The sequence below is a fragment of the Ctenopharyngodon idella genome, chromosome 5, assembly GCF_019924925.1.
Source record: "Ctenopharyngodon idella isolate HZGC_01 chromosome 5, HZGC01, whole genome shotgun sequence".
NCBI lineage: Eukaryota > Metazoa > Chordata > Actinopteri > Cypriniformes > Xenocyprididae > Ctenopharyngodon > Ctenopharyngodon idella.
The window spans coordinates 23,513,493-23,541,462 of record NC_067224.1 but is presented as its reverse complement, the minus strand read 5'-3'; the positions used below and the strand labels follow the sequence as shown (position 1 = coordinate 23,541,462).

Here is a 27,970-nt window from a genome sequence, read left to right as displayed (position 1 = left end):
GGAATAAGGGTCTTATCTAGTGAAACGATCAGTCATTTTCTAAAAAAATTCAAAATGTATATGCTTTATAGGCACAAATGATCGCATCACAAGTGCTTCCACCAGAACGCAATTCCGTATTCTTCAAAAAGCTTACGCTAAATGTCCTACGCCTTCCCTATTCAACTTACGGACAAAAAGGGAACTGGCGCCGCATTCGTTCCGTAAGTTGAATAGGGAAGGCGTAGGACATTTAGCGTAAGCTTTTTGAAGAATACGGAATCGCGTTCTGTTGGAAGCACTTGTGATACGATCATTTGTGCCTATAAAGCATATACATTTTGATTTTTTTTAGAAAATGACCGATCGTTTCACTAGATAAGACTCTTATTCCTCGTCTGGGATCATGTAAAGCCATCTGAAGCTGCACTGAAACTGTAATTTTGACCTTCAACCGTTTGGAGGCCATTGAAGTCCACTATAAGGAGAAAAATCCTGGAATGTTTTCATCAAAAACCTTAATTTCTTTTCGACTGAGGAAAGAAGGACATGGACATCTTGGATGACATGGAGGTGAGTAAATTATCAGGAAATTTTTATTTGAAAGTGGACTAATCCTTTAAGCCTTGTCTGTGAAACCAGGAGTATATGTAATATGTTTTGAATGATGCATATAACTATTATAAATTCTTCAGCAAAGTTCTGAAAGTCAAAAAGTGAGAAAGACACCTGTTGTGTTGAAAGACCTCAAATCCATATATGTCCAGCAAACCAATAATAGAAGAACATTTACTGGAGTAGTAGACTTCATCCTGTAAAAAACAAAAACATCATTATCTTCAAAATCACTCCACTAGAGATCACTTCCAATCCCCCCATTAAAGTAAAGCAAGGACACAGTCCTCATAAACAGAAATGAGGAACAAACCTTAAAGGCCAGTGATTGGTTTAACTTCTGGACAAGCCAGGTAAAAGCACGACCATATATGGCTTTGGCCAATGAGTCCCGAGCAGAAAGCGCCTGTTCTAAACTCAAGGGACTAATCATCTGAAATCAAACACACACACAAACAACTGTGTACACGCTGCATCTGCTAATGGACTGAATGCATGTGGAGATTAGCAAAGATCAAATATGTTGAAAGCTGATAGAGAGACAGAACAGACAGAGAGATATTGTGATATTACCTCCTCCCCTTTGGCAACAATTTTCTTGTGAGTAAGAGCTTCTTTCAGGACTGACCCGTCCACACCCAGCAGCTGTTGATAGAACAAAATAAAGCACATTCCCTGTGTTTTTGTATGTGTAGGACATCAAATACATAACAAGCTTGAGCAAACCTGAGTAGGGGAGATCGGGGGCAATTAAAGAACAATGTGATCATTTTTTCAAAATCTTCAACAAAAATATTTTGGGATATAAAAATAATTTTTGGCTTAGTAATATTTCCTTTGAATTCAAACTAATACCTATTTTATTTCAAGGTTTCAGACATGCTGTTATTTAAGCTGGTAGCTGCCACAGAAAATTTTATCATGTCTGTAAGGTCAGGAGGAATTGTAATATTACTTATTAAAAACTGAATAGAAAAACTAGATCTTTAAAATGTATGATGAATATTATTTAATCAAAGTTTTTGACTCACCAATATTGTAATATTTTAATTATAAGTCAGGATTTTGCATTAAAACATATTATTATTAGTACTTTGAAGCATACTCTTATTTCAAATACAGTGGATTTACATTATATTATTCATTTTTCAGGTTTTACAATTACAACCAATGTAATAATCAGATTTTTTTAACTACATTTAGCAGTACTTTATGTTCATTATAGTAGTTTTGGCACATATAAACATTCCTTTTACAAAAATATGGCAGGTACATTTGCAGTAGTCTGTGAGTTATAGTGGAAAAAAAGTTCCAACTGTCCATGTCTCCCCTAATTAACCTGACAAGTGTATTTGAAATGGAGACCTAAATTTAAGCTTTGAAAAGTATGCATCCTATCAACCTCAGGACACTGTTCTTCACACAATAGCACACAACAAACCTGAGACAAGTGACTCTAATGAGACTGGTATCTAATTCCTCAGAAACAGGTATAAAGTTCAGACAGATACTGAGATATCACAGCATGAGTACTCAGCTCACCTGGGACAGATATTGCAGTTGCGGTTCAGTGGTAACATGTGTTTCTCCCTCCTCATCCTCACCAAACTGTGTGTTACCCAGATGTAAAACACTGGCCACAATCTCCATCAGCTCCTACAGAGGAGAGGGACTTTGTGAGTGTGTGTCCTGACTGTGACAGAAGATTTAATGTCCAAAGGATGTGTGTGTGTGTTCTGCTCACCTGTATCTCCTCCTCATGAAAGCCAATAATGGTGAGAGCGTTTCTCACAACTTTCCAACCATTCTTATCATTGATAGAGCTCACCCGTGGACAGTTACCCTGTCAGAGAGAGAGTGTATCTGTTACATACAAAAAACAAACACACCACAAACATGCAAACAATGGACATGGGCCTGATGACTGTAGACAAATCTGCTCTCTTTCATGGACATATATACATACATTTAACATAAACACACCTTAACAAGGTAATGATACTGTTGTGGGTTGGTTTTCTCCAAACCAAGTCTCTTCAAAAGAGGGTCCTCTCCACCCTCCAGCAGCTGATAGAAGATGTGGAAGTTTCTCTCACCATGGTTCTGATGGGCCACACGGGATTTCTCTAAAAGGTAGTTCAGAATGTGACCTCCGATTGGAGCGCCCTGAATAGAGACAGAAACAGAAAAAACTTTATAATGGTGCACAAAGGAGGAATAACTTTGTTTTGTGTATAAGCCTATGACAATAATCTGAAAATGCTCAAATATTTGCTGAAATATTAAATATATCGGTCTTTCACTAGTGTGAACGTAGCCAAAGTGTAGTCAAAGTAGTTTCAAGACACATGCGTCCAAAATAAGACCAGTAGATATGGGCTGGAATTCAGTAAAGGGATGTGGTCTTTATGGTAGAAATGGGTTTACCTTATAATCAAACTGAATGTCCATGTATTTCCCAAAACGACTTGAGTTGTCATTCCGGAGAGTTTTAGCGTTCCCAAAAGCCTGTTGTGACAGAGTGAGACTTTAGCAAGCTGTGTACAGACTACAGAGGATCATTACAGAGTTTGTACTTACCTCCAGTACTGGGTTGGACTGCAACAGTCTCTCTCTGATAGTGTGTGTGTTGTTGCGAGTGGGACAGATGTGTGTGTAATACTGAAGTATTTTTTTGGAGGCCTCAGTCTTTCCAGCACCACTCTCTCCCGAAATAAGAATACACTGATCTCTTCTCTCAGTCCGCAGCGCACGGTATGAATTATCCGCCAGAGCAAAACTGAAGTCACACAGACAGATACAGACTGTTTAATCACAGATATCCTAATAAAACCAGTTACAGTTAAGAATTACGTGTTTCAAAGCCATGAAATATCCTTCATGTGTGAAAAAACTTAATGCGTATAAGTTTAAATGCTTAAAAACACCATAAAATTGTTTGACAAGCACAGTTTTCTTCATTGTATTGACATTTTCTATTGAAACTGAAAATATACGTGAGACACATCATTGGACTTCCTTTTTTTAAATAGCCAGTAGGCTTTAGTTACAGTATAACACAACCACAAGACATGATTTCCTACTTGCTTGAATCTAATTGGACAATATTCTGTAGTGCAGGATGAGTCATCAATATATTTTTTACATTTTCCTAAACGAGAAGAGAAAATCTAAATGCATGGATGAGCTAAAAGTGAATTTTTATGAGTACATTAGCATTAGCCTCAAAGCTAACAACATTTCCAATAACTGGCATCCTCTAAATCTATCAAACAGCTTGGAATAGCATGGGTGTGGGGAAGGATTTCATGTTTTTTAAAATGAGTGTGTGGGTGTGTGTGTAAGTGGAAAATTGTATGCATGGTCCAGTCTCCGGAATCTCCAGGAAAGTGAGTCATACTAAGAGAATTGGCGGAATGTTCTCAGGGATTCTCAGGGCCATGACACACATAAACACACACACTTAACACTCACATGTGAGGTGAAATCTCATAGAAATTGACTCCTCTGTGGCGCTCCATATTCTGTTTGGAGTAAATCTCCAACTCTCTGTAAGGATTCACTGACACCAGCACTGACCCAATATAAGTCTTATAAAGAGAGAGAGAGAGAGAGATAAAAGAAACAGTTCGATAAGATTTTTTTATGTTTTAAAAAGATGTCTATTTTGCTCACCAAGGCTGCATTTATTTGATCAAAAATAAGTAATATTGTGAAATACTGTTACAAAATAATTGTTTTCTATTTAAATTTTATATTTTAATATGTAATTTATTCATGTGATGGCAAAGTTGAATTTTCAGCAGCCATTGCTCCAGACTTCAGTCTCGCATGATCCTTCAGAAATCATACTAATATCCTGATTTGCTGCTCAAGAAACATTCCTTATTATTATCAATGTTGAAAACAGTTTTGCTGCTTAAAAATTTTGTGGAAACCGTCACACATTTTTTTTTTCAGTATTTCTTGATGAATAGAAAATTCATGAGAACATAATTTATTTTAAATAGATTGTCATTGCTGAATAAATATATTAATTAGAAAATTTTTTTACTGACCATAAACTTTTAAATAGCATTATATATTTAAACTATACTATGTACATGGCCATATTTAGCATATTCTGTGTAAGTGTAGTTAAGCTGGTGCTTGTGTATGTCTTACATAAATGAGGCCCTCTCTGTACCGTCGGCGCAGGTTTTCAATGAAAGCAGCTTCGCTGTTGTGGTTCTCCAAGAGCAGAAAGTCTTGGACACCGACCCGATCTCTTGCAGAGAGAGCGCTCTCCATCACTAACCTTACACCCCCCTGTACATCAACCGCCTGAAGAGATAGACAAAGTGAGATAGAAAGTAAAAAAAAACACAGAGAATACTGACACAAACATTTACACACAGCAGAGCCACAGTACAGGAACCGAGAATGCGTATGAAGACTTATAACTGGGCCCACTTGCAATCTGTGGCCACAGAAATTTTGAAGAAAGTTCCACAGAATACCTGCAGAATTGGAACGCACGTCATTCACAAAGTTGTACACATCCCTGCCCCTTGTGTTTTTGTTTATTAAATGCTTTGGGTAATTAGTTAACCATTTAAACTAAGTACTAGAATCTAGTATACAACACATTCTACCATATTTTAACCAATTTCACAGAATTCTGTAGATTTCCCTCCAAAATCAGTGCAAAAATGCAAACAAAAAAGAGATTCCCTATGAACCTGTTTATAAGTAAACACCACAGATATACACAGTAAATGTCAGAATAAGCACAAATCAACAAAAGACAAACCACACACATTCATGCGAGTACAAATCTACTAAGAAAGGGTGCCATGAAACTATTTGGCATTGGTTCCTGACACACAAACACAGTTGTCTGTTTTTCAGAGTTAGTGCTGGTACCTCTGCATGTGAATCCAGTGGAAAATCTGACAAGACCTTAAGTGTTTGAGGAAGTGTGTCGTTGGAGTGAGGAAAGAGAGAGTGTTTGTGTGTGTGTGTATGCGAGAGAGGCAGGAAGGTCACCTGTGGAAGCTCATGCTAGAACAATAATCTGCTGGGAGAGTGAGTGGATGTTCACTTTCCTTGGCTCTGCTCCACTGTTGTTCCACAGATTCTTTTCCAATGAATTGGCGATAAGGGTCGCCTAAAATGCCTATAGCAAAATTTTAACGACTCACCAGATACACCCCCCCCCCCAGCCACCTGCACTTTCAAATCTTTCCTTTTGCCATTCTTAATCCATTGTTCTCTTAGTCGTGTGTGTGTGTGTGTGTGTGTTTTGTGTTCTTATGTACACTACACACTAGGATGCAGACATACTGTACACAAAAACAAGCTCCAGCAGATAATGGTATCTGCCCCTAAAATGAATTCCTCTCCTCATTGTGTCCCACATGCTTTTTGTGTTCCATTAGTGGTGTTTAATTTGGCCAAGTGCTTTTATACCAAACAAGTCTACACTGCAAAAAAAAAAAAAAAAAAATCTGTAATGTACTGGCAGAAAAATTACCTATATTAATTATCTATATTAATATTAGATATTTCTGTTAACCCTAAAACACAATGCAATGAAGTTCAAAATTCAAACAAAATACAGGTAAAATAAATACGGAAAATTCCATCAAGTTAATATAGTACATTGTGCCCTATTTTTACGGATTTTTTTTTAGAGTGTATGACTGCATCTAAATAAAAAAAAAAACCCTTTAACAACTCAAAAACAACTTCTGTTCGCTCAAGGTTTGTGAACAATTGTTTGTGATAATCTAATGTATTATTCTGCTTTTGTGAAACTGTACTGCCTTTATCTGTAACTGTATTTATGATGTAATGGACATGAACATGGAAGTGTAATCATATTTTTTTTAATAATGATTTGTTTTTTAAAGTTAATGATCTTGGTTTAATCAGTTTCTGATTTTGAGTGTTGTTAACAATACTTGTTTTTGTTGATTTGACAGACTGAAGATTCATTAGCTCAACTAAAGCCAAGTTTGGAATGGTTTTGTAGGACTTAGGAGCTTGTTTAGGAACGAAGTGCAGAGTTTTCCATTTATTTATTTACTTATTTAAAGGTGAAGTGTGTTATTTTGTGCTAAACAAATAACCTCAAACAAAATTGCAAAAATAAATACTGATTTCAAAATGATTTCCCAAAATGTCTATGTGGGGTTCCCAAATGCAAGTTCAAAATTTGAAGTGTAGTAGTCTAGTAGTCACTTTAATTCTTCAGTCACATGACCAGATTTGGCTACATGCATTCTCAATGACCAAGCAATGAATGCAGCACCTGATTTTTGACTATCAGCATGAATACTGGTCCAGATTAAAGCTTGCTGTGGCAAAGAGTTAGACAGGTAGGGGCCATGTGACTGACATATAAACTGAACAACTACAGTTTATTTTGTATATGAGATGTTAAGGGTCAGGAAAATTAGACTGAAGATGCAACAATCCCATACTGCAAAGAAAAAAAAAAAAAAATCTGGCCAAAATATATATGCTAAATATACACTATATTGCCAAAAGTATTGGGACACGCCTCCAAATCATTGAATTCAGGTGTTTCAATCACTTCCATGGCCACAGGTGTATAAAATCAAGCACCTAGGCATGCAGACTGCTTCTACAAACATTTGTAGTGCATCAGCACATGCTGAGGCACACAGTGCGCAGAAGTCGCCAACTTTCTGCAGAGTCAATAGCTACAGACCTCCAAACTCCGTGTGGCCTTCAGATTAGCTCAAGAACAGTGGGTAGAGAGCTTCATGGAATGGGTTTCCATGGCCAGAGCTGTTCTCTGGAGTGACGAATCACGCTTCTCTGTCTGGCAATCTGATGGACGAGTCTGGGTTTGGCGGTTGCCAGGAGAACGGTACTTGCCTGACTGCATTGTGCCAAGTATAACGTTTAGTGGAGGGGGGATTAAACCCTATGGATTAAGAATGGGATGTCATTAAAGTTCATGTGCACGTAAAGGCAGGTGTCCCAAAACTTTTGGCAATATAGTGTATGTTGTACACAGTGAAGCTCAATTAAATATATTTTTGAAACTGAGAATATATTTAGTTTCAAGCTTCATATACCAAAATATATTTCAAACTAGTGCTGGGCAGTATACCGGTTCATATGGCATACCGGTTTCAATTTCGAGACCGATATGTATTTTTCAAAAACCGCCATACCGGTGTGTAGCTGAAACAGCTGCTGTATCTATTCAATGGCCATGAAGCGCTATGTAGAGTCTATAGAGAGCAGACTTCTATTAACTGCATACCCTTCTTACACTAATGGAAACAACTTTATAACACAACAATAAATAACTCACAAAACTAACTCTCTTTAATATTGCAAATACCATGTAGAGCCATAAGATTTCTGCGATGCAGAAAACATGGATGAAATCACGGAATCCAGTCACAAATACAACTTACTGTATAAAGCGGAGCGTCACAGAATTTGGCAATTTTTGGACGAATGAATCCAAAGTAGGGCTGTACAATGAATCAGATATCAATACGGACTAGTGTCTGTGAATATTAAAGCTAAAAAAGACTACTATTGACTACTACTACTACTACTACTGAAGTCTGTATGAATGAGCGCCGCATTTTCGTCTACTACTGCACATACTGAAGCTCGCAATGATTTCAGTGTCTGCTGTCTCACTCACTATACATGAACTTCATCTGTAGAGCTGCTCTTAGAGTCACTTTAAGAACATTTCACTGTTTAATTTAATAAAACTATCCACATTTGTCTTATCATATACACAGGAAGTCAAAGGTCTTCATGACCCTCTCAAAATAAAAGTTTGGTATAACTTGAAATAACAGAAATATACTATTGTACAATCGAATGTAGATCGATGAATAGAGATAATAATAATAATCATAATAATAATAACACCGTTTATTAAAAAAAACTTAAAGGTCTTAATTGAAATTACAGAAATTGCACAGTAAAAATATAGCTTATTAATTACTTATTAATATTATTAATTTCTTTAAATAATTAAATTAATTTGATTACATTTTAAATTAAATTGTTAGCTTTATGAACTGATTTTATTACATTTAAAAAAAAAAAAAATTATTTGTCCTAACAATGTTTATATAATATATTCCCTGTACTCCTGACAGTAAAATATGGCAAAATAAAAGTCCAGTAAAAAACAAAACAAACGTGACATACCGTGAAACCGCCAGAATCTTAAAAAAAAACCGTGATACAGATTTTTGGTCAAACCGCCAAGCACTATTTCAAACTGTATTTCAGCCGCAAGAAAATACATTTCCAATCTTATAGTAGCCTGCGTTTAGGTTAAATGCAAATGGATGGAATAGCCTACTAGAGATCAAAACTATATTTTGTATCCATCATTTAAATATACATTTTAAAATACACTGATCAACCACAACATTAAAATCACCTGCCTAGGCAACACCATGAACTCTTTGTCATGTTCCTTAAACTATTCCTGAACAATTTTTGCAGTGTGACAGGGTGTTTTTTTTTTTTTTTGGAACATTGTAAAGTATATTCATTGCTGATTTTTATTTAAATGTGTTATATGTTCATGTAGAAACAAACAAAAGTCCTTTAAATATGACAAATGTATTTCTTGTTTGAAATATATCTTAAATGCTTTTAATATATATATATATATATATATATATATATATATATATATATAATTTTTTTAATATATTTTCTAAAATATACAAAAAGAATGGCCAAAAATGAATTGGCAGAAAATATATTTACAAAAATATATTTCGGAGAGTAGTCAGGAACTCACAGCACCTTCAAACAAGTCCAAATGAGGTTTGGCATACTCTACCAAAGAAGAAGTCATCAAATGCAAGATTAAAAAACAAAACTTTACTGAAAAAAAACAAATATTTTTTTTTTTTTTACTTTTTTTTTTTTCAGTAAAGTTGTTTTTATCTTGCATTTGATGATTTCTTTGGTAGAGTGTGCAGACTCTCTTGAAGTGTTTCATAAATATATTTTGAAATATGTTTAAAAATATTTTTGAAATTATATTTTTTGCCATATGATATAATACACCAACGTGGAACAATGTGGTAACAAATTCCAAAACTGGCACAGCAACATCCAGAGGCCTGTTGCATGAAGCTAGTTGAATAAGCTCTGAGTTTCAGAGTATGTTTGGAGTTGACAAAACCATACAAATATGACCTGGTTTAGATCAGGTTCAACAGGCTCACAGCAATCGATATTAACATTCTCTGTCAACTCAGGGTTTGATCTAGAGTGTGTAAATAACTCTGACGCACGTCCACCTAAAAGTGTGACACGTGCAGCAAACAGCCAATCAAGCGGAATATGAGGAGAGTCAGTTTGATTCACTTCTTGCGAGGCGGTGCAATTCACTTCTCTGTAGTACACATTAGTATACTTTCTCAAATAAAACCCCTTTTGAAAGACTTAATGAATTTTTTTCTGAAGTACTTTTAGCAGCCTGGTAACTTGCAACAATTTCATGGTAGACTGATAAAAGAAAAAGGCACCCTTAACTAGTCAACTGAATACCATCGATAAACGGAGACAAAATACTGATATGTATGTTTGACAAGAAAGAAATGTTGCAATAGATAAAAAAATAAAATAAAAATATTCCAAGCTGCTGGAGTTTAAGCATAGCAAAATAGGGGCTCAATACAAACTGTTGCTAAGACAAATGTGAGGATTGCTCAAACAGCTCAAGGGTACAAGCTCTCAGACTTTGCCTGCATGAAGAATTTCTTAAAGGAGCTACAGGACCTCTCTAAAAAGCAGCATGGATGTCACAACAGAGACTTCAAGTAGGCAGATACCACAAACTATTCAGCTGGAGGAATGTATTGAGCAGGTCTGCTCAAAGATGCAGAGCTGATAGGTGGAAGTGATTATTAGAGAAAGCAACTTTTTAATCAAGCAATAATAAAGAACCAACTTAAGATGGCAACACACAGCTGAGCAGCAGATGACCACAAAAAAAGTCTATACTACATACAGTTGGTTCTGTGTTCATGCTGTTATGTGGTCCACCGGATTTCAGGATCTTTTTTGCCATTCTATTTACCTCAGGCCCTGTTTACACCCAAGCTCGGCTCCAGCTTAGTTGCAGAAAGAAGGCAGATGGAGGTCTGCAAGAGTGGGCCAAGCTCACGATCACAGGAATTAAAGGGTTGGTTCACCCAAAAATGAAAATTCTGTCATTAATTACTCACCCTTGTGCCATTTTACACCCGTAAGACCTTCGTTGATCTTCGGAACACAAATTAAGATATTTTTGTTTAAATCCGATGGCTCCGTGAGGCCTACATAGGGAGCAATGACATTTCCTCTCTCAAGATCCATAAAGGTACTAAAAACATATTTAAATCAGTTCATGTGAGTACAGTGGTTCAATATTAAGATTATAAAGCGACGAGAATATTTTTGGTGCGCCAAAAAAAACAAATTTATTGTTACTGATTTAAATATGTTTTTAGTACCTTTATGAATCTTGAGAGAGGAAATGTCATTGCTCCCTATGTAGGCCTCACGGAGCCATCCGATTTAAAAATATCTCAATTTGCGCTCCGAAGATTAACGAAGGTCTTATGGGTCTGGAACGGCATGAGCGTGAGTAATAAATGACAGAATTTTCATTTTTGGGTAAACTAACCCTTTAACAACTGCCCCGGGTGATCGAATCACAAGTGGTCAGCCGAGACACATTACTGTTTACACCTGGTGTTTACATGCATCTAAAATGTGCCTCCTGTGAATACTTGTGGTTTCATCAAGGGGAGGGTCACTAAATGCATGACTGCATAGATCACTTTCTAAATCAGTGTGAAAAAAATCCAACTTCCATTTTCTCAGACAAATGCTATTTTAAAGTTTGACATTACGTAAAAATTAAAGTCAACTTTTAGGCCACTCATTATGAACAAATGTAAAATATTAAACCGCAAGAACCTATGTCAAGTTTGGTGGTGAGACTGCTAATCATGCTTAGTTTGCTCACTGATGATGCATTTGAAAACGTGTGGTTTTGGTCAAAGCATGAGGACTTTTTAATGACATAAATAATTGATATTCATAACTGATAGATGTTTTAGCTCTATGTAGTGTTTTTGATTATATTTTGTTGTAAAAGTTATGTTTAAGTGATTCTTTTCAGTGAAGTTTCTTCCATTTCAATAAGTTTAACAACTTGTATTGGTCTAGAAAGTAACTCTTTATACTGTAACCATTTCCATTTGCTCAGCAAACTGATACACAATTTAGGCAAACTAAGAAAGTTCTACATCACTTTCATGTAAAGTTAATGCTCAACTTAAAATGCAAGCTTACTGACCTACTACAATTAAAAAAAAAAAAAAAATATATATATATATATATATATATATATAGTCCTGAAGCTGGCTGCCTCAATTTTTTTTTACTTTTCTCAACTTATTTTTTACAGTGTGCATATTGATAAAGCACAGAAAAAAGGCGGGAATTTAGCACACTGTTGTACTTGTAATACTGAATATGTTCTATAAAGTCTACAGTATATGGGCTTTCCCAATTTCTTTTTCAAACAGAAAGTTGTTTGTATTTTAAATGTGCACATAACCAACATTTAAAACCTTTGTTTTAGTGCAAAGGTTGATTGATTGATTGAGTATAGATGGTCCTTAGCTGCTGCCCAGGATTCATCAGGACAGATTAGAATTTACACTACAAATTCAATGTGGTCACAACATCAGATGCAAAAGAGATCAAGTTGCTTGTGCGACTCAAATCCAGAGTTCCTGTATGTTTGTGTCACACATTGTCTATCCAACAAAGAATTCTGATTAAGTTTGAGTGCTCTATGTGGTATTTCAAAAGCAGCAGTCTGTGGACACCATTCCTACAGCTGGGAATGTGTGTACTGTACTCCCTGAGGGAGGTGTACTACAGCTTTGCTGTATAATCTGGCACTGAGCCGTTTCTCTGGGCTTTTGAGTTTATATGTCTCCAGCTCTTCCATATAAGGCCCGTTTTGTGTTCTGCAGCCCATATGAGTGATCTCTGGCTTGGACAATAAGATAGGCAGACTGGCCTCGTAGGAAAGATATGTGTCACCAGAGCTATGCATGACATGCTGTGCATAAAGGAGTGGCAAATCAACAACAAAACCTCTGTACTCACTCAAACAATCAGAAAAAATATGTTTGTAATCCACCATTTATTATTATATACACCAGAATCACCAAGTGGGACATTGGTTTTCACCTTTACAAACTAAAACATCACTGTTTGAACACAGGAATACAGACATACACGACACACCCACATAGGCAGATGTAATTAAAACAAGAAGTCTTACCCTACGGCGGTACTTCATCCTTCTCCCTCTTTTTTTTTCTCTCTCTCTCTCTCTCTCTCTCTCTCTTTCTCTTTAAGGGAATCCCTTACTCCTGGTGTTTATGCACTAATAATCTTCAGGGTGTTTCTGACAAGTCTGTGTGTGCATCTTATCACATACAGGTATTCCTTTTGGCTCGGCATGTGACACACTCCAAAATCTTCAACACTGTCATATACTGAAGCACAGGCACATCCATATTCATACATGCTCACGGTCCATCCTCTACGCTTGAACACTAACAGAGCTCTCCTCTCTCTCTCACTCACTCTCGAAATAAAACAAATGTATTCGTTCTCTGTTGCTCTAGAAGTCCATGAAGGGAAAACTTTGACGACAATCTCCCACACCCAAAGCCCCACCCACAGATGATTAGTCAAAAGACCACTTTAAAAACTTCACAAACAACACTCTCTCTCTCTTTCTTTCTCTCTCTCTCTCTTTCTCTCGTTATCAAACTTTCTTGCATTACTGTGTAATTCAATCTCTGTCAGACTCTCCCTCACTTTTTCCTACTTTCAGTAGATCTCTTAGTTTCTATTTCCACCATCTGTAATCCTTCTCTTTCCCTCTGTACACAGAAAAAAAGCAGGGCTGAGTCATCAAGGAAGGGAAAAGGGGTTGCCTGTTAGGGCTGCCCGTTTAACTTATACACAATCTAACTTGTGTAAGTAAATAAACAGTGAGAGAGAGAGTCAGGAAAAATAGTCTAACATCTTCTGATCGCTGACACTACACGCAAACTATGACTATAGGCTATTAAAATGGCCAAACAAAGTCACATGATTCAACCTCAAAACATTTTTTCTCCTCCCTCCCTTTCGCTCTTTCCCTCTTCAGTCCTCCCTCTTTTTCCTCACACGCTCAGGCACATTTGTAACAAATGATCACTGAATAGCTGTCAGATGCATAAATATCATTCGTCAGCAAAAGACTATTTGTTTCTTTTTTTGGCCTGTTTTTTCTCTCTTAAAATTACAAACAGATGAAGCACAGAGACACTGCAAACACAACTAAGCCTTCCAAAAGCTCATTTTTTACCACAGTTACATTGGACAAGCAATGCTTAAAGAGTACTCATATAGATTACAACAGCACTAGGACATTTCAACATTTGTAGTGCAAGTATTCGCACAGTTGTGAGGAAAAAAATATTCTCAGTGTTTTCTCACACTCCAGGTTCAAAGCGGGCTGACAACAAGAAGATGAAAACCTGAAGTTAATTAAAGAGTTATTAAAGAACATTTTGAGCAGGGAAGGAAAATTGCCATACTCTAAGCAAAATGTAAAGACTGATAATTCTTTTAGAACTATTTTAATGGACTATATGCAAACCTACTGCCTACATAGTTCCGCTAAAATCTTAGTGCTATGTATGTTTCCGATATAGTACTCTTCCGTTGCAAACTGTGGTATTAGCAAACTCTTTCTGTCAAATTGTTGATCATAACTAATTACATAATTATATAGTATACAGTAAACATAACATTTTAGTATATGGGTCAATGATGTGACAGGTCATTTTTTTTGTCCAACGGCCTTAATAATAATAAAAAACAAAGATATGACATCAAGTATGTAAGGTAGTACAACTAGATCTCTTTTATTGAATCCAAAAGGTTTTAATTATATTTTGCTACATATAAAGGTATTTAAAAGATTTTGAAGTGTCAAAGGGTCATTCGGTTTAATCGTCTAAAGGCCAATACAGCCGTTTCATTTGTGGTTAAAAATATATTAAAATGTAATAAATGTATATATTTTTTATTGTGGCATGATTTTATAACATCATATATCAACATACTGCAAAATGGTATTAAAATTATGTGTAGAAGTCGTTGCTTTGTTATGACAAAAAATGTCAGGAAAAATGAATTTCATGTATGTCATTTGGAGTAACCAATATAAAGAGACCATTTTGGATCAAGTCATGCTGTCAACATCATGTGACAGGATGTGACATTATTCAGACACCTGCAAAGGACCACATGGTCATAAAGCAAAGTAACTAACTCTCTCTTAACTATTTGAAAAATTCATGTTTTCACTTGCTCATACGCATGTCCCGAAACATCAGGTCATTCGGTACAACCGCTATAAAACATGGAACATGTTGTAATATTTTAAAAACTTGTACTAAATATAACATTTTTGATTGTCCTTTTGCTAGCTAGCTAGTTAGATATCAGCCTGTTAGCATTGTTTGATGACTTTTTTGGTTACAAATTTTGCCCATTTTGTAAAAAAATGACAAAAGCAGTGTTAACTGATTATAAAAATCACATAATCTCATTGTTAACACTTAATAAAACTTCAAAATTAATTATATCTCCATTATGTTTTTTTACACTTTTAAAAACATTATTCGTCAATGACCCATATACAGTATCTCACAGAAGTGAGTACACCCCTCGCATTTTTGTAAATATTTTATTATATCTTTTCATGTGGCAACACTGGTGTGTTAAATTTGGTGTTATCGCTCTCTCACTCTCTGGTCACTGGAAGTTCAACATGGCACCTCATGAACTCTCTGAGGATCTGAAAAAAAGAATTGTTGCTCTACATAAAGATGGCGTAGGCTATAAGAAGATTTCCAAGACCCTGAAACTGAGCTGCAGCACGGTGGCCAAGACCATACAGCGGTTTAACAGGACAGGTTCCACTCAGAACAGGCCTTGCCATCGTCGACCAAAGAAGTTGAGTGCACGTGCTCAGCGTCATATCCAGAGGTTGTGTTTGGGAAATAGACGTATGAGTGCTGCCAGCATTGCTGCAGAGGTTGAAGGGGTGGGGGGTCAGCCTGTCAGTGCTCAGACCATACACTGCATCAAATTGGTCTGCATGGCTGTCGTCCCAGAAGAAAGCCTCTTATAAAGATGATGCACAAGAAAGCCCGCAAACAGTTTGCTGAAGACAAGAAGACTAAGGAACCATGTCCTGTGGTCTGATGAGACCAAGATAAACTTATTTGGTTCAGATGGTGTCAAGCGTGTGTGGCGGCAACCAGGTAAGGAGTACAAAGACACGTGTGTCTTGCCTACATTCAAGCATGGTGGTGGGAGTGTCATGGTCTGGGGCTGCATGAGTGCTGCCGGCACTGGGGAGCTACAGTTCATTGAGGGAACCATGAATGAGCAGAGCATGATCCCCTCCCTACGGAGACTAGGCTGCGGGGCAGTATTCCAACATGATAACGACCCCAAACACACCTCCAAGACGACCACTGCCTTGCTAAAGAAGCTGAGGGTAAAGGTGATGGACTAAACCCTATTGAGAATCTGTGGGGCATCCTCAAACGGAAGGTGGAGGAGCGCAAGGTCTCTAACATCCACCAGCTCCGTGATGTTGTCATGGAGGAGTGGAAGAGGACTCCAGTGGAAACCTGTGAAGCTCTGGTGAACTCCATGCCCAAGAGGGTTAAGGCAGTGTTGGAAAATAATGGTGGTCACACAAAATATTGACACTTTGGGCCCAATTTGGACATTTTCACTTAGGGGTGTACTCACTTTTGTGGCCAGCAGTTTAGACATTAATGGCTGTGTGTTGAGTTATTTTGAGGGGACAGCAAATTTACACTGTTATACAAGCTGTACACTCACTACTTTACATTTTAGCAAAGTGTAATTTCTTCAGTGTTGTCACGTGAAAAGATATAATAAAATATTTACAAAAATGTGAGGGTGTACTCACTTCTGTGAGAAACTGTATATAAACAATGTTTTACTTTAATTTTGTGTGTAATTTTCTCAAAAATTCCACACATTGTGTTGCAGCTGGAATTTGCGATGGCCACTGAGGCCAAATGCGGGAGAGATCCTGCAAACCATTAGCGAAGAAAAAACATATGACCTAGCAAGACATCACACTCACTTTGTTGTACTGTATGCAGAAGTATAGGCACAGCTGTGATTACCAGAGGCCAAATTAAAGCCATGCTGATATTCAGTACAAGAGTGAGACTGCAAGAGTGACATTGCTTAAAAAACTGGGAAAAAACAAGATCAAGGTTCAAGAATTATCACTCCGTTCTCCTCTTGTCTGTATTTTAAAAATCATTCCAGACTTGCTGACTGTCTGCGTTTAGCCAAACCATCATAGAGTTGGAAACACTTGGCTTGTGTGGAAGGCCTGATAATCTCATAAATTATATTTATAGGGCTCGTGAAAAGCAGGAGGGAGACAGGAAGATTTTAATCAATCCAGCATGCCACGTATAATATGAATACTGAGAGTATACACTTTCATAATCTCCTATTCAAATTTAAACGCAAATCTACTAACGGATATCAATGAGCAGCTAATCATGCATATTGCCATCTCAAGAGCTGAATGAATTATTCACAGCATCAGACATAGAAAACATGCAGCAGTGATGGACATGGTAACCATGGAAGCAGACAACAAACACACATAAACACACCCACACACATCTAGTACATAATTAATCTGGTGATGAACACATGATAAAGACAAACTCATGCCAACCCCCTTCAGTCTCATGCAATGCCCTTTCAAACTCACACATACACAAACAGTTTGTGTGTGTGCTGTAGGTTCACTTCAGAGCTGCTGTCTTGTTTTTGCTTCAGCATGGTTTGGCATTTCCCCTCTCTACATAAACAATTGTGTCTTTCACTTAAAAGCAAACATGTACACATACAAGAACACATGCACAAACATCCTGTACTGCCCACCTGAACTATCATCACATCGCTGATCACTAGAAAAACAGACTTACACACATAAAACACACACAAATACCTTCTAGCACTTATTCAAGTAATCATCACACTTTTAACTGAAAGCATCTCTGAGCAGACATGGCATCTTTGTATGTTAACTGTATAAATCAGTTTTAGATTCACTGTACAGATGACACAAATCCAGACTAAACAAAATAAAGGCAAACGCTGGGATCTGTCTTTATTGTAACTAACCACAAGACCACACAGAAGAAATGCTGTAATGGAAATATAGTCAATTTGAGTAGATTTTTTTCAAGGAATTACAATTTTTGTGGATGTTCTTAACCCTCTGGTCACACTTGTGCTCCTTGCGATCAAAAATGACCACATTGGAAATGAATGGGAGATTCATTTCATCTAGTTAGAACTTTTGGTACTGCAGCCAAACAAATTCTTACTGAAAGCTCACTTTTTGAGATATCAAGCTCAAATTTGGAACATAACTTGTTTAGATTTATGGCTTTGATTTTCTTGCTTTTAAAATAGTATTTCTGTGCATTTTTCATAACAATAAACATAAAATTCTGTAACTTTTTTTGTTAACTTTTTAAAACTTTTTTCACTTCAGCAATAATTTGCCAAGTATCGTCTTTGAAAAGAGATCAAAATTAAGTCTGTGTTCTAAAGCATTCAAAATTTAGAAAGTTTAAGTTGGAAATTTTATTTTCAGGTCTATGCTCAAAAAGTGAATAAATGGATTATAACTACAGCATAAATATAATTTAGTACCATAAATTCCCCTAAAAATACAAAATCCTTAATAGGAAGCAATTACAACATTCAAGGTGCAGAAAAGTAGTAAAAACATCATTAAAATAGTCAACGTGATTACAGTGGTTCAACCTTAATGTTATAAAGCGACGAGTATACTTTTTGTGCGTGAAGACAAAACAAAAATAACGACTACATTCAACAAATTCATCTCTCCTTGTCAGTCTCGTATGCAGTTGACGCAGTGAACACAGTTCACTACTTCCAGGATCTACGTCCGAATGCTGGCTCAGTATTGGCCGGTCCTGCGTCAGCATTACACGCATCCATCATGCTGCTCACGTGAACAGCGTCTGCCAATACTGAGCTGCCGTTCTGAAGTAGAACCTGGAAGCGCTGAACATAAACAGCGTACGAGACTGACAGGGGAGAGATGAATTTGTTGAATTAAGTCATTTCTTTTTGTTTCGTTTTTGTGCACAAAAAGTATTCTCGTTGCTTCATTACATTAAGGTTGAACCACTGTAATCACATTGATTATTTTAACTATGTCTTTACTACTTTTCTGGACCTTGAATCTGGTTATTTCGTTGCTTTCTATTGAGGATAGAAAAACCTCTTGGATTTCATCAAAAATATCTTAATTTGTGTTACGAAGATGAACAAAGGTCTTACAGGTTTGGTACGACATGAGAGTGAGTAATTAATGACAAAAATTTCATTTTTGGGTGAAATAACCCTATAACAAATTCCTTCCTTTAAATAATGGAAATTATCAAATCACTACATGGCAGATCATGCTTGCAAGCAGAGTTTCTCTAAAGCAAGAGAACAATATTTAATTTCTTCTTCTACTTGACCCATCATGCATGGATAAGTATTAATGCTTGTTGTTTACAAATGCTCCCTGCTTAGACTGTTTCATGGAGCCAACTACATTGCATCCCACCCTGTCCCAACGCAAGACTTGACCCCTGGTAATATCATAGGCTTGGAACAGAGCAATGCAGAAATACTTTGTTGCAATAGTTGCAAAAGTGCTACATTCCATTAAACAGCACTGCGTATGTTGATGGCAAAACATGCTTTCTCTGACAATGAAGAATATGTTAATAATACTTCCCAGGTTTGTTCGAATTGCAATTTTCATATTACATTTATTTGACTTCAGTGTTATATTTGATTTAGATGAAGTTGATAGGGTTCTACTTTTGTTATGAGGCAAATACTGTAGCTGCCTGCAGGTGTCACCAATATGGCAGTGAAGTAAACTTGCTCAATAAACTGTGCAATTCCTTGCATCACATTTAGAAGATTTAAGACAGTTGGAATTAGTTCTAAGGGCAAGTTTTGCTTGGGGTGACATACAAGATGAAAACTCCCATTCAGAGATGCTTTAGGCAGTTACCAGGATACAAATCCTAAAACGACTGAAAAAGTGTCACACGCAATTGCCATACCTACCGTTTCCATTTTCACGATAGTCAATGCTATATGAATAATCTGGGAATAATCAAAACTGATGTTAATTTAAAAATCATTAGACCAGCTATGATGGAAAAAGAAATGTGAGAGAAGTAGATTGAAACTCAGACAAGGACACATATGTGTAATGTAATCACTAAAGCTTAGTTTAGGCTGCAAACACATAATAATGCAACAGAGGTCAAACTTTGAAACACACTGAGATCTAACATTTCTATTATAGACAGCTTTGTAACAGTTCACTAGAGGTAATGAAGTACAGCATTGCTTTAAGCTATGCAAATTGTGTGTAAATTAACATGTAAATGATCAAACTGTATAGATCACTTATGAACATGCTTTTAAATTTGTTTTATCCAAAAGTGGGCGGGGATGGGGGGATATGCTATATGGGTGTTTCTTCAAACATGTTTGTGGATTTTTAGACAATGCTAGCGGAAACTCTTGAAATGCAATTCACATAATCACAAGCTTAATTTATCAGCTAAAAACATTTTAACAGTGGACATGCATGACAAGAGATTTCTGTCATTTCCGTTACTTTTTCTGATTTCCATCACAATGTCACCACATTTCCAATGATGTACTATTGTTTTTTGTATATATTATGTGGTGAAATTACATTTTAAACTTTTTTTTTTGTAAACACTCCCTGCTGTCACTGTACTTTGGAAAAAAAGAATATGGAGGTAAAATTATTCATTGTGTTGGAAATTATGCCACAACTGTGGGATAGTCATAGTCATAGAGTAAAAATATATACAAATATTTTCTACATTATAAAGATTGAAACGGTTTATAATTATTTCACTATAAATCTGTAGCCTATGCTACAAGAAGGTCATTTCATGAAGCAAAATAAATTATGAAAAATTTGTAGGACAGTTTAAATGTAACATTTCCATAACAAAACAAAAAAAAAAGTTTAAATCTTATTGAAAAATCAATCCCTAGGACATAAAAATGTCTGAAGGTGAAGAAACACCCATACACATTACAGTTTGCTTAGGTTTTTTTTTCTTTTTTCTTCATGAGTTAAATATTCCTGAATAAGAGGCATTTGAGCACACAAAGTGACATGGTTGTCCTTTTTTATGAGGACATAAATCTTTAGGTGTAATTCACCTAAAAAAAGAGAAAAGGTTTAGGGTTGCTTTAAATTAGGCTACTTCTCGGTTTGGTGAAACACAATCTAACCTAATTCAATCGAGGTGTAATTACTCTTTAGTCCTAATTACTCTTGCCACAAGACGCTTAGAAATAAGCTAACTGGCAGCATTGAGCGCGAGACACGGTGAGGAACGTTAAACTGACATCCGCCGAACTACAAGGTTTTGTAGAATTCACCAAATTCAGGGAGCAATCATCGATTAGATGGAAAGATTAGGCTACTAAATACATTTAGGAGCCATTTGTCTTACCTGTAAGTTTTCTGGTCTGGTTTTAATAGCACAGCAGCCTCAAGTCCACCAAAGGTCAAGCTCGCGCTATGCAGAGAGGACGCGCGCTACGGTCCGCTTCGCTTCAGTGATGCTTCACGGGCATCACATGTCATTCCTGTAGACAGGTGTAGAGAGCACAGCCCACCTGTGGCGCGAGCACACAACTGACTAAATAGAAGAAAGAGGAAAGAAGACAAACATAAACAAATTAACTTGTTAATGAGCAATTTAAATATTCTACGATCACTACTAATGACAGTGGGCGGGAGCCGTTGTGGAATTCCTGTCCCGCGGATGAGCGGTTAAAACAATGGGAAACGCACACACCCCACAAAATTGTTTTCTCAGATGGTTTTCCATTTTCGGTCCAGCCCCTCTGGCGCCCCAGAACATCCTAGGACTCAAACGTTCAGTGCAGAGCGCAATGGTTTATTAACATTTGTAGACAAAAAAGAAAGAAAGGAAAAAAAAAAAAACAGTACTGCATTGCTTACTACCGGACTCAAAAGAGAACGCAAAACGGTCAAAATAGTCATTTAGGATGTATGTGTGGAGAAAGAGTCTGGCGCCCCCTGCTGTCTGTGGCTGAATTATGCAGAACAGTGTTTTAACCACTTCAAACCCTACATCCAATGGAATAGAGATTGCGCGTGTGTGTGTGTGTGTTTGTTTGTTTGTTTGTTTGTTTGTTTGTGTAAACCAATCAAATTTTAAGCTTTCATAATACAAGTAATGCCTGGTCACTTATTGATCCCTGATCAACCAATCACAATGAAGATATGACCTACAACTGCTAAACATAAGTAAGCCCACTTTTTACCTTTTATATCCTCCTGACTACCAGCTATGGAGTTTTGTCCTCTGTAGAGGACAGTATATTTTAGCGAATTTCTCTGAGACCTTACATGTCACCATTTTAAGTCTGGGTGTCCTGTAAAGAGCACATTCAGGGCTTTTCAGAGATACCAAATGTTTTCACCATGACCACTCCCTCTCCTTGGTCTTTAAAAATGTCTGACATTAATTTAGTGATCAAATTTAACACCCTTATGGAAAATGATCATATTTTAATATTATCTTTTACATCTGACTAATTTTCAAATTGTTTGTCATAAATCAACGTCTCGGGAAAATGTGGTTTCAAATCAAAATATGACTTTCTGTTACGAAACAGGACATCGATTTCATACATGTCCACTGTAGAGGACATCTGGACTTAAAGCATGTTTATCAGTCATTTTGGGAGACTGAATGAATAGGAAAAGAAATTATATATCAATATTCCTATGAAATATTAGAAATTATTATGAAAATATTGCCAATTATTACTTCCATTATTACACTTCTTTTTTCATTACATGTTGCTCCAAAAACAAATTAATATGCAAATTACATACAGCGTGTAGATACATTGTATATAATGGGGGAAAAAACAAACATTTATGGCCATTTTACACATGTAGGCTATTGCATAAAGCAAAATGGTATATCAAATCATTCTGTTATACCTTTCATAACATAGTTGAGAATCATCTTTATACAAAGTTTGGTATAAAAAAAATCCTGAAACCTAAAAAATGATTAGTGATTAAAAAAAAAAAATTTTTTTTTAAAAACCTTTTTATGTCTATTCATGTCTTCTACTTTTCTACTTTTTGAAAACTGAGTCCTGTGGCCTGTTGCACAAAGCCGGTTTCAGTTTCTACCCAGGTAAGTTCAAGATTAGTTTGAGCAAACTCTGGTTTTTCGGGTTTATGAAGGTGGATTGGTTTTTAGCGGGGTTTGTTGCTATGGTAACTGACGCTACACGGCTAACCTGCTCCGGAGCAGGTTTTATTCTGGGTTAGAGATCGCAAACCCAAACTCGACCAATCAGCTGTGAGTAAAGTGACATGTATCTGATGCGATAAAGCCACTCCTCCTGTATCTCTCGCTCCAAATTAAATCAGTTTATAGTGAAAACATTTTAGAGACAAATTTTCTCAACATTTGTTGTTCATTATTCATTATATTTATATTAAATAAATTAAAATTATGAATAATTCATGACATATTCATATAATTAGGCCGATTATATTAATTGACAATATTAAACTTTGCTTTTAAATTAAAATAAATATAATAGATGCATAATATATAAAGCTTTTAAACAGATTAAGCTTACGTTTATTCTTTTGAGCTCTTTTGTGAAACTATATTAATTATTTGGTCTATTTGTTTGATTCACATGCATTGATATAGTCAGATATTTTCTTTCAGCTGCCTTCTCAAACTTTCACTGCAGCAGCAGTGTTTATTCCTGCTTTGTAAATGCGTTTTATTTCATATTTTTCATAACGATCTCTTAATCTTCGGAAGCGACATGAATTGCGCGGCTCTCTCGCGAGAAGTGAATCAAACTGTCGTGCTCCTTGTTCCGTGTGATTGGCTGTTTGCCGCACGTGTCAGACTTTCAGGTGCACGCGCTTTGCAAACTCTGGATTAAACCTAAATTGACAGAGAAAGTTTATACCGTTGTGCAATAGTTGAACCTGATCTAAACCAGGTTGGATTTATCTGGATTTGTCAACTGCAAACCTACTCTGAAACTCAGAGTTTGTTCAACTAGCTTCATGCAACAGGCCACTGATGTCCACTACAGAGGACATAGCATAACATATGAATAAATTATAGTTTTTCAAAAAAAAAACAAAAAAAACAATGCAATGACATAAAAATACTAATTTCACAAAACTTTTTTTTAAGGAGGATATGCTAATTTTATGTTTACGGTAGCCTCATCAACATGCATTTATTATAACCTTAATAGTTATTGTAAGTGATAATATTCTAATCTGAAAATCTTTCAGAGAAGTAGAACACAGAATTTGTAAAAGGTTTAATGTCAATCGCAATGGACATCAGGTCTTGAAAGACATCTTCTGGAACCTAGCTGTGTGCCCGGTTGTGAAATTTATTATTTTTAATAATTTAATAATTATTATGATGATTATTATTGATATGATGTTCAGTTTTTCAATCATTTTAGTGAAAAACAGCAACAGTGAATGTGACATGAGAGTGAATACACAGAAACACATTGATGCCTTGATGCTATATGCATACAATCATATTTATCAAAACCAGCAAATACACATCACCTACAAACACCCACAGACATACAGGCTACAAACATATTCAGATTCATAAACTGCAACCAACAAAAAGAATTAAAGGGTTAGTTCACCCAAAAATGAAATTTCTGTCATTAATTACTCACCCTCATGTCATTCCACACCTGTAAGACCTTCGTTCATCTTCAGAACACAAATTAAGATATTTTTGATGAAATCTGAGGGTTTCTGATTCACACATAGGCAGCAACATCATAGCAACTTTCAAGGCCCAGAAAGGTAGTTAAGACATTGTTAAAATAGTCAACGTGACTACAGTGGTTCAACCTTAATGTTATGAAGCAACGAGAATACTTTTTGCGCACAAAACGAAACAAAAATAACAACTTTATTCAACAATTTATTCTCTCCCCTGTCAGTCTCCTACGCTGTTTACGTTGTGCAGACAGTGCAGCACTTCCGTGTTCTACATCAGAACGGCGACTCAGTATTGGCCGACACTGTTTATGTGAGCAGGAGCCAGCCGATAGAGTGGTGCAGGTATAACGTCACAACCTAGAAGACTAAGGCTACATCCACACGAAGCCAGAGCTTTCCCTATCCGATCTTTTTTTTTTCGTCTCAAGAAATATCTGCGTAAACACAAAACCACTGAAACGACTCAAAATGATGTAGTATACATGCCAGATCAGTATGTGGCGCTGTAATTCTGCAATAGAGAAACACTAAAAACAAAGAATAAGACTTGGAGCATGCACATAAACCAAAGCCACTGGAAGGCAAGCCCGCAACTTTTGGCCAAACAAGCGTAATGGCTAATGTTAATGCTCCGCCTCTGGCGGTACGCAGGGAAGGAGACCAGAGGCTGAACTGAATGGATGTCAATGGATGAGAGGCTTCACTATGCTGATTAAACAGCTTTTGTGGGGAAATAGCTAATCATTTAATTAATCGACAGCCTGTTTGCTAATCTTCAGCATGTTTTACACTAAACAATACTTTCGTTGGGAGCTATATGTAGATTTTAGCTTGATAAAAATGTATTTTTTTAAGAGAAGGCAGACTAGGGAATGTTGCGACTGATGTCACTGCCATAACATGATAGGCTGAGAGGTGCCGCACGTGATTAAGTTAGCCGTTACGCTTTCTCCAATGGTAAGAGATACAGACCCTCTCATCTCCCTATAATAATAAACCTTGCATGCTGTATACAAACTTTAGTAAAGCTTAGAAATAAAGCTTTATTTTAATAAAGCTTTAGGCTTGGTAGCTTCTGCAGTATGAACACAAGCATGTAGTACGCTACTGTTGTTGCTGTTTTGTGCCGTTAGCGGTGTCTGACTAGGGTTGACACGTGGGGTGATGACATCGTTTCACAAAATATACGGATTGGCTGTACACGTGAAAATGCAAAGGGCGTCGTTTTCAGATTTATCCACTCTGGGACCCGGTTTCAAAAAATAGCGGTTTCACCTTCTGAAAACGCTGGATCCGTCTGGACAAAACGCCTATACGATTCAAAATTTTTACGTATACAGCTAAACTCGTCTCTGTGTGGACGGGGCCGAATTCGTCACTGGTTCCTTCAAGATTTTCCTATAGCGTTTTATAATGAGGTTTTTCGATTTATGTGTAAAATAAAGCCTATGGTAAACAACTGTACTTTGACGTTTTGTTCTTTTACGTAAATTACACACACCCATACAGAAAACGTGATTTTTTTAAGCAGTTTTGTTCAATTTTGAAAATGTATGTTTTTAATAAGTAACTAGATAAGACAGCTTGGGGTGTGAGTGTGTGCAGTGTATGTTGTAGAACAAAATGTCAAAGCATCGTGAAGTTATGTATACCACAGGCTTTATTTTAATTATAAATTGAAAAACCCCATTATAAGCCGGCGAATTAGTCTCCCAGGTTCTGACATCATACCTGCACCACTCTATTATGAGCCGACGTTCTGACGGAGAACACCAAGCACTGCACTGTCTATAGGTGTCAGAGGAGAGAAGAAATTGTTGAATAAAGTCCTTATTTTTGTTTTGTTTTTACGCACAAAAAGTATTCTCCTCGCTTCATAACATTAAGTTTGAATCACTTTAGTCACGTTGACTATTTAAATGACGTCTTTACTACCTTTCTGGGCCTTGAATGATGGTAATTATGTTGCTTTTAATGGGAGGTAAAAAACCTCTTGGATTTCATCAAAAATATCTTAATTTGTGTACTGAAGATGAATGAAGGTCTTATGACGTGGAACGACATGAGGGTGAGTAATTAATGACAGAAATTTAATTTTTGGGTGAACTAACCCTATAAACAAGTTTTTTTAGACTTAATTTTATCATCTTACTTTTTTTCTACATTTTTATTCCATTGCTCATTATTACAGCATGTAAATTTCAAAATCTTCAACGCTAGTTTACATACTGTTTAAACTGTAGTTCATAAGTATGGTTAAAATATGAGGATTTTTATATTGCTTCAGTCCTGGTGTCCATTGTAGTGGACATGTAAAAAACCTAAAAGTACAAAAATAAAGTTTTGCTCATTGGAAAAAATGGTGGCTTGCTGCTTGGCTTGTAAATTTATGTATGCATCAGTGTATGTACAACCTACTAAAAACTAAAGGAAACACTGTAAAAGTTTTAGCTTAAGAGTTTGCGTGACCAGCCTCACAACTGTCGAGCCTGTTTTACAAGACAAAACACAGACATCCTAAGCATACGTTTATTTACAACATTTCTCACCTCTTTCCCTTTTGCTCCTACCTCTTGCAATGTTCATGGTCTTTCACACTTCCATCCTCTAAGCAGCAGACCTTTATTGTCATTTACCCAGACTACAATTAGTAGTATTCATTGGAAGTACATTAAATACATAATTCTTTAATAATATTAATAATAATAAAAACATTCATTAATACATTGGGGAGAGTGAGTTGAAACGGTAGTTACCTTGTGGAGCAGTGCGCAATTTGTAAGTAACAAGAAAGCAGATGGGATTTGCTAAAAACTATCTGCTCTTTGCATGTCAAAGTAAAATTGAAGGTAAAATAATATGTGAAGATAATAATAAAATAAAATATCTAATTAAATATATAGACAAATATATGATTTGGCTAAATTAGAATTACTTAAACACTTTTCCCAAACTCAGAGACGGTGGTTCAGCTTTCGAAATGATTCTCTCTCGTATATAATGATGATTTTCATTTATCTTACGATAAAAAAAGAAGAAAAAAGAAGAAGCTGATGACTTGGTTATAGTGAACACACTACTTGGGGAAAAAACAAAAAACAAAAACAAGGGTGCCCTTGCCAGGTAATATCAGCCACTTTTTTTTTCAAGGGAAATGATGCATGATTCTTTTATGTTCCACATACGTAAGTTGTAGTAAAAGACATCTCACACTTACAAAGCCAGGAAACTGCAAGGAGGAAGCAACACATCATACTTCCCTTTATTCTTGGTTGG

At 36.3% G+C, this 27,970-nt stretch overlaps 1 protein-coding gene across 4 annotated transcripts in view; it reads right to left on the bottom strand.

Moving 5' to 3' along the window:
• The window catches only part of myo1ca (myosin Ic, paralog a), a 32,533-nt gene extending 10,630 nt beyond the window's left edge, over positions 1-21,903 (bottom strand). Inside the window, exons 1-12 of one of the 4 annotated variants that reach the window (XM_051894223.1) lie at positions 21,711-21,903; positions 21,363-21,551; positions 4,759-4,917; positions 4,069-4,184; positions 3,175-3,373; positions 3,022-3,102; positions 2,578-2,760; positions 2,339-2,437; positions 2,137-2,250; positions 1,168-1,239; positions 908-1,027; positions 709-791 (exon numbers count right to left, since the gene is read on the bottom strand). In XM_051894223.1, coding sequence (XP_051750183.1) covers positions 709-791; positions 908-1,027; positions 1,168-1,239; positions 2,137-2,250; positions 2,339-2,437; positions 2,578-2,760; positions 3,022-3,102; positions 3,175-3,373; positions 4,069-4,184; positions 4,759-4,884 — 1,193 coding nt within the window. In that variant the 5' untranslated portion in view covers positions 4,885-4,917; positions 21,363-21,551; positions 21,711-21,903. Of the gene's footprint in view, positions 1-708; positions 792-907; positions 1,028-1,167; positions 1,240-2,136; positions 2,251-2,338; positions 2,438-2,577; positions 2,761-3,021; positions 3,103-3,174; positions 3,374-4,068; positions 4,185-4,758; positions 4,918-12,958; positions 13,341-19,920; positions 19,945-21,362; positions 21,673-21,710 lie in introns of those variants that run through there. The other 3 variants (XM_051894224.1, XM_051894222.1, XM_051894221.1) reach the window with 3 other exon arrangements.
• Between the last annotated feature and the right edge of the window lie 6,067 nt (positions 21,904-27,970).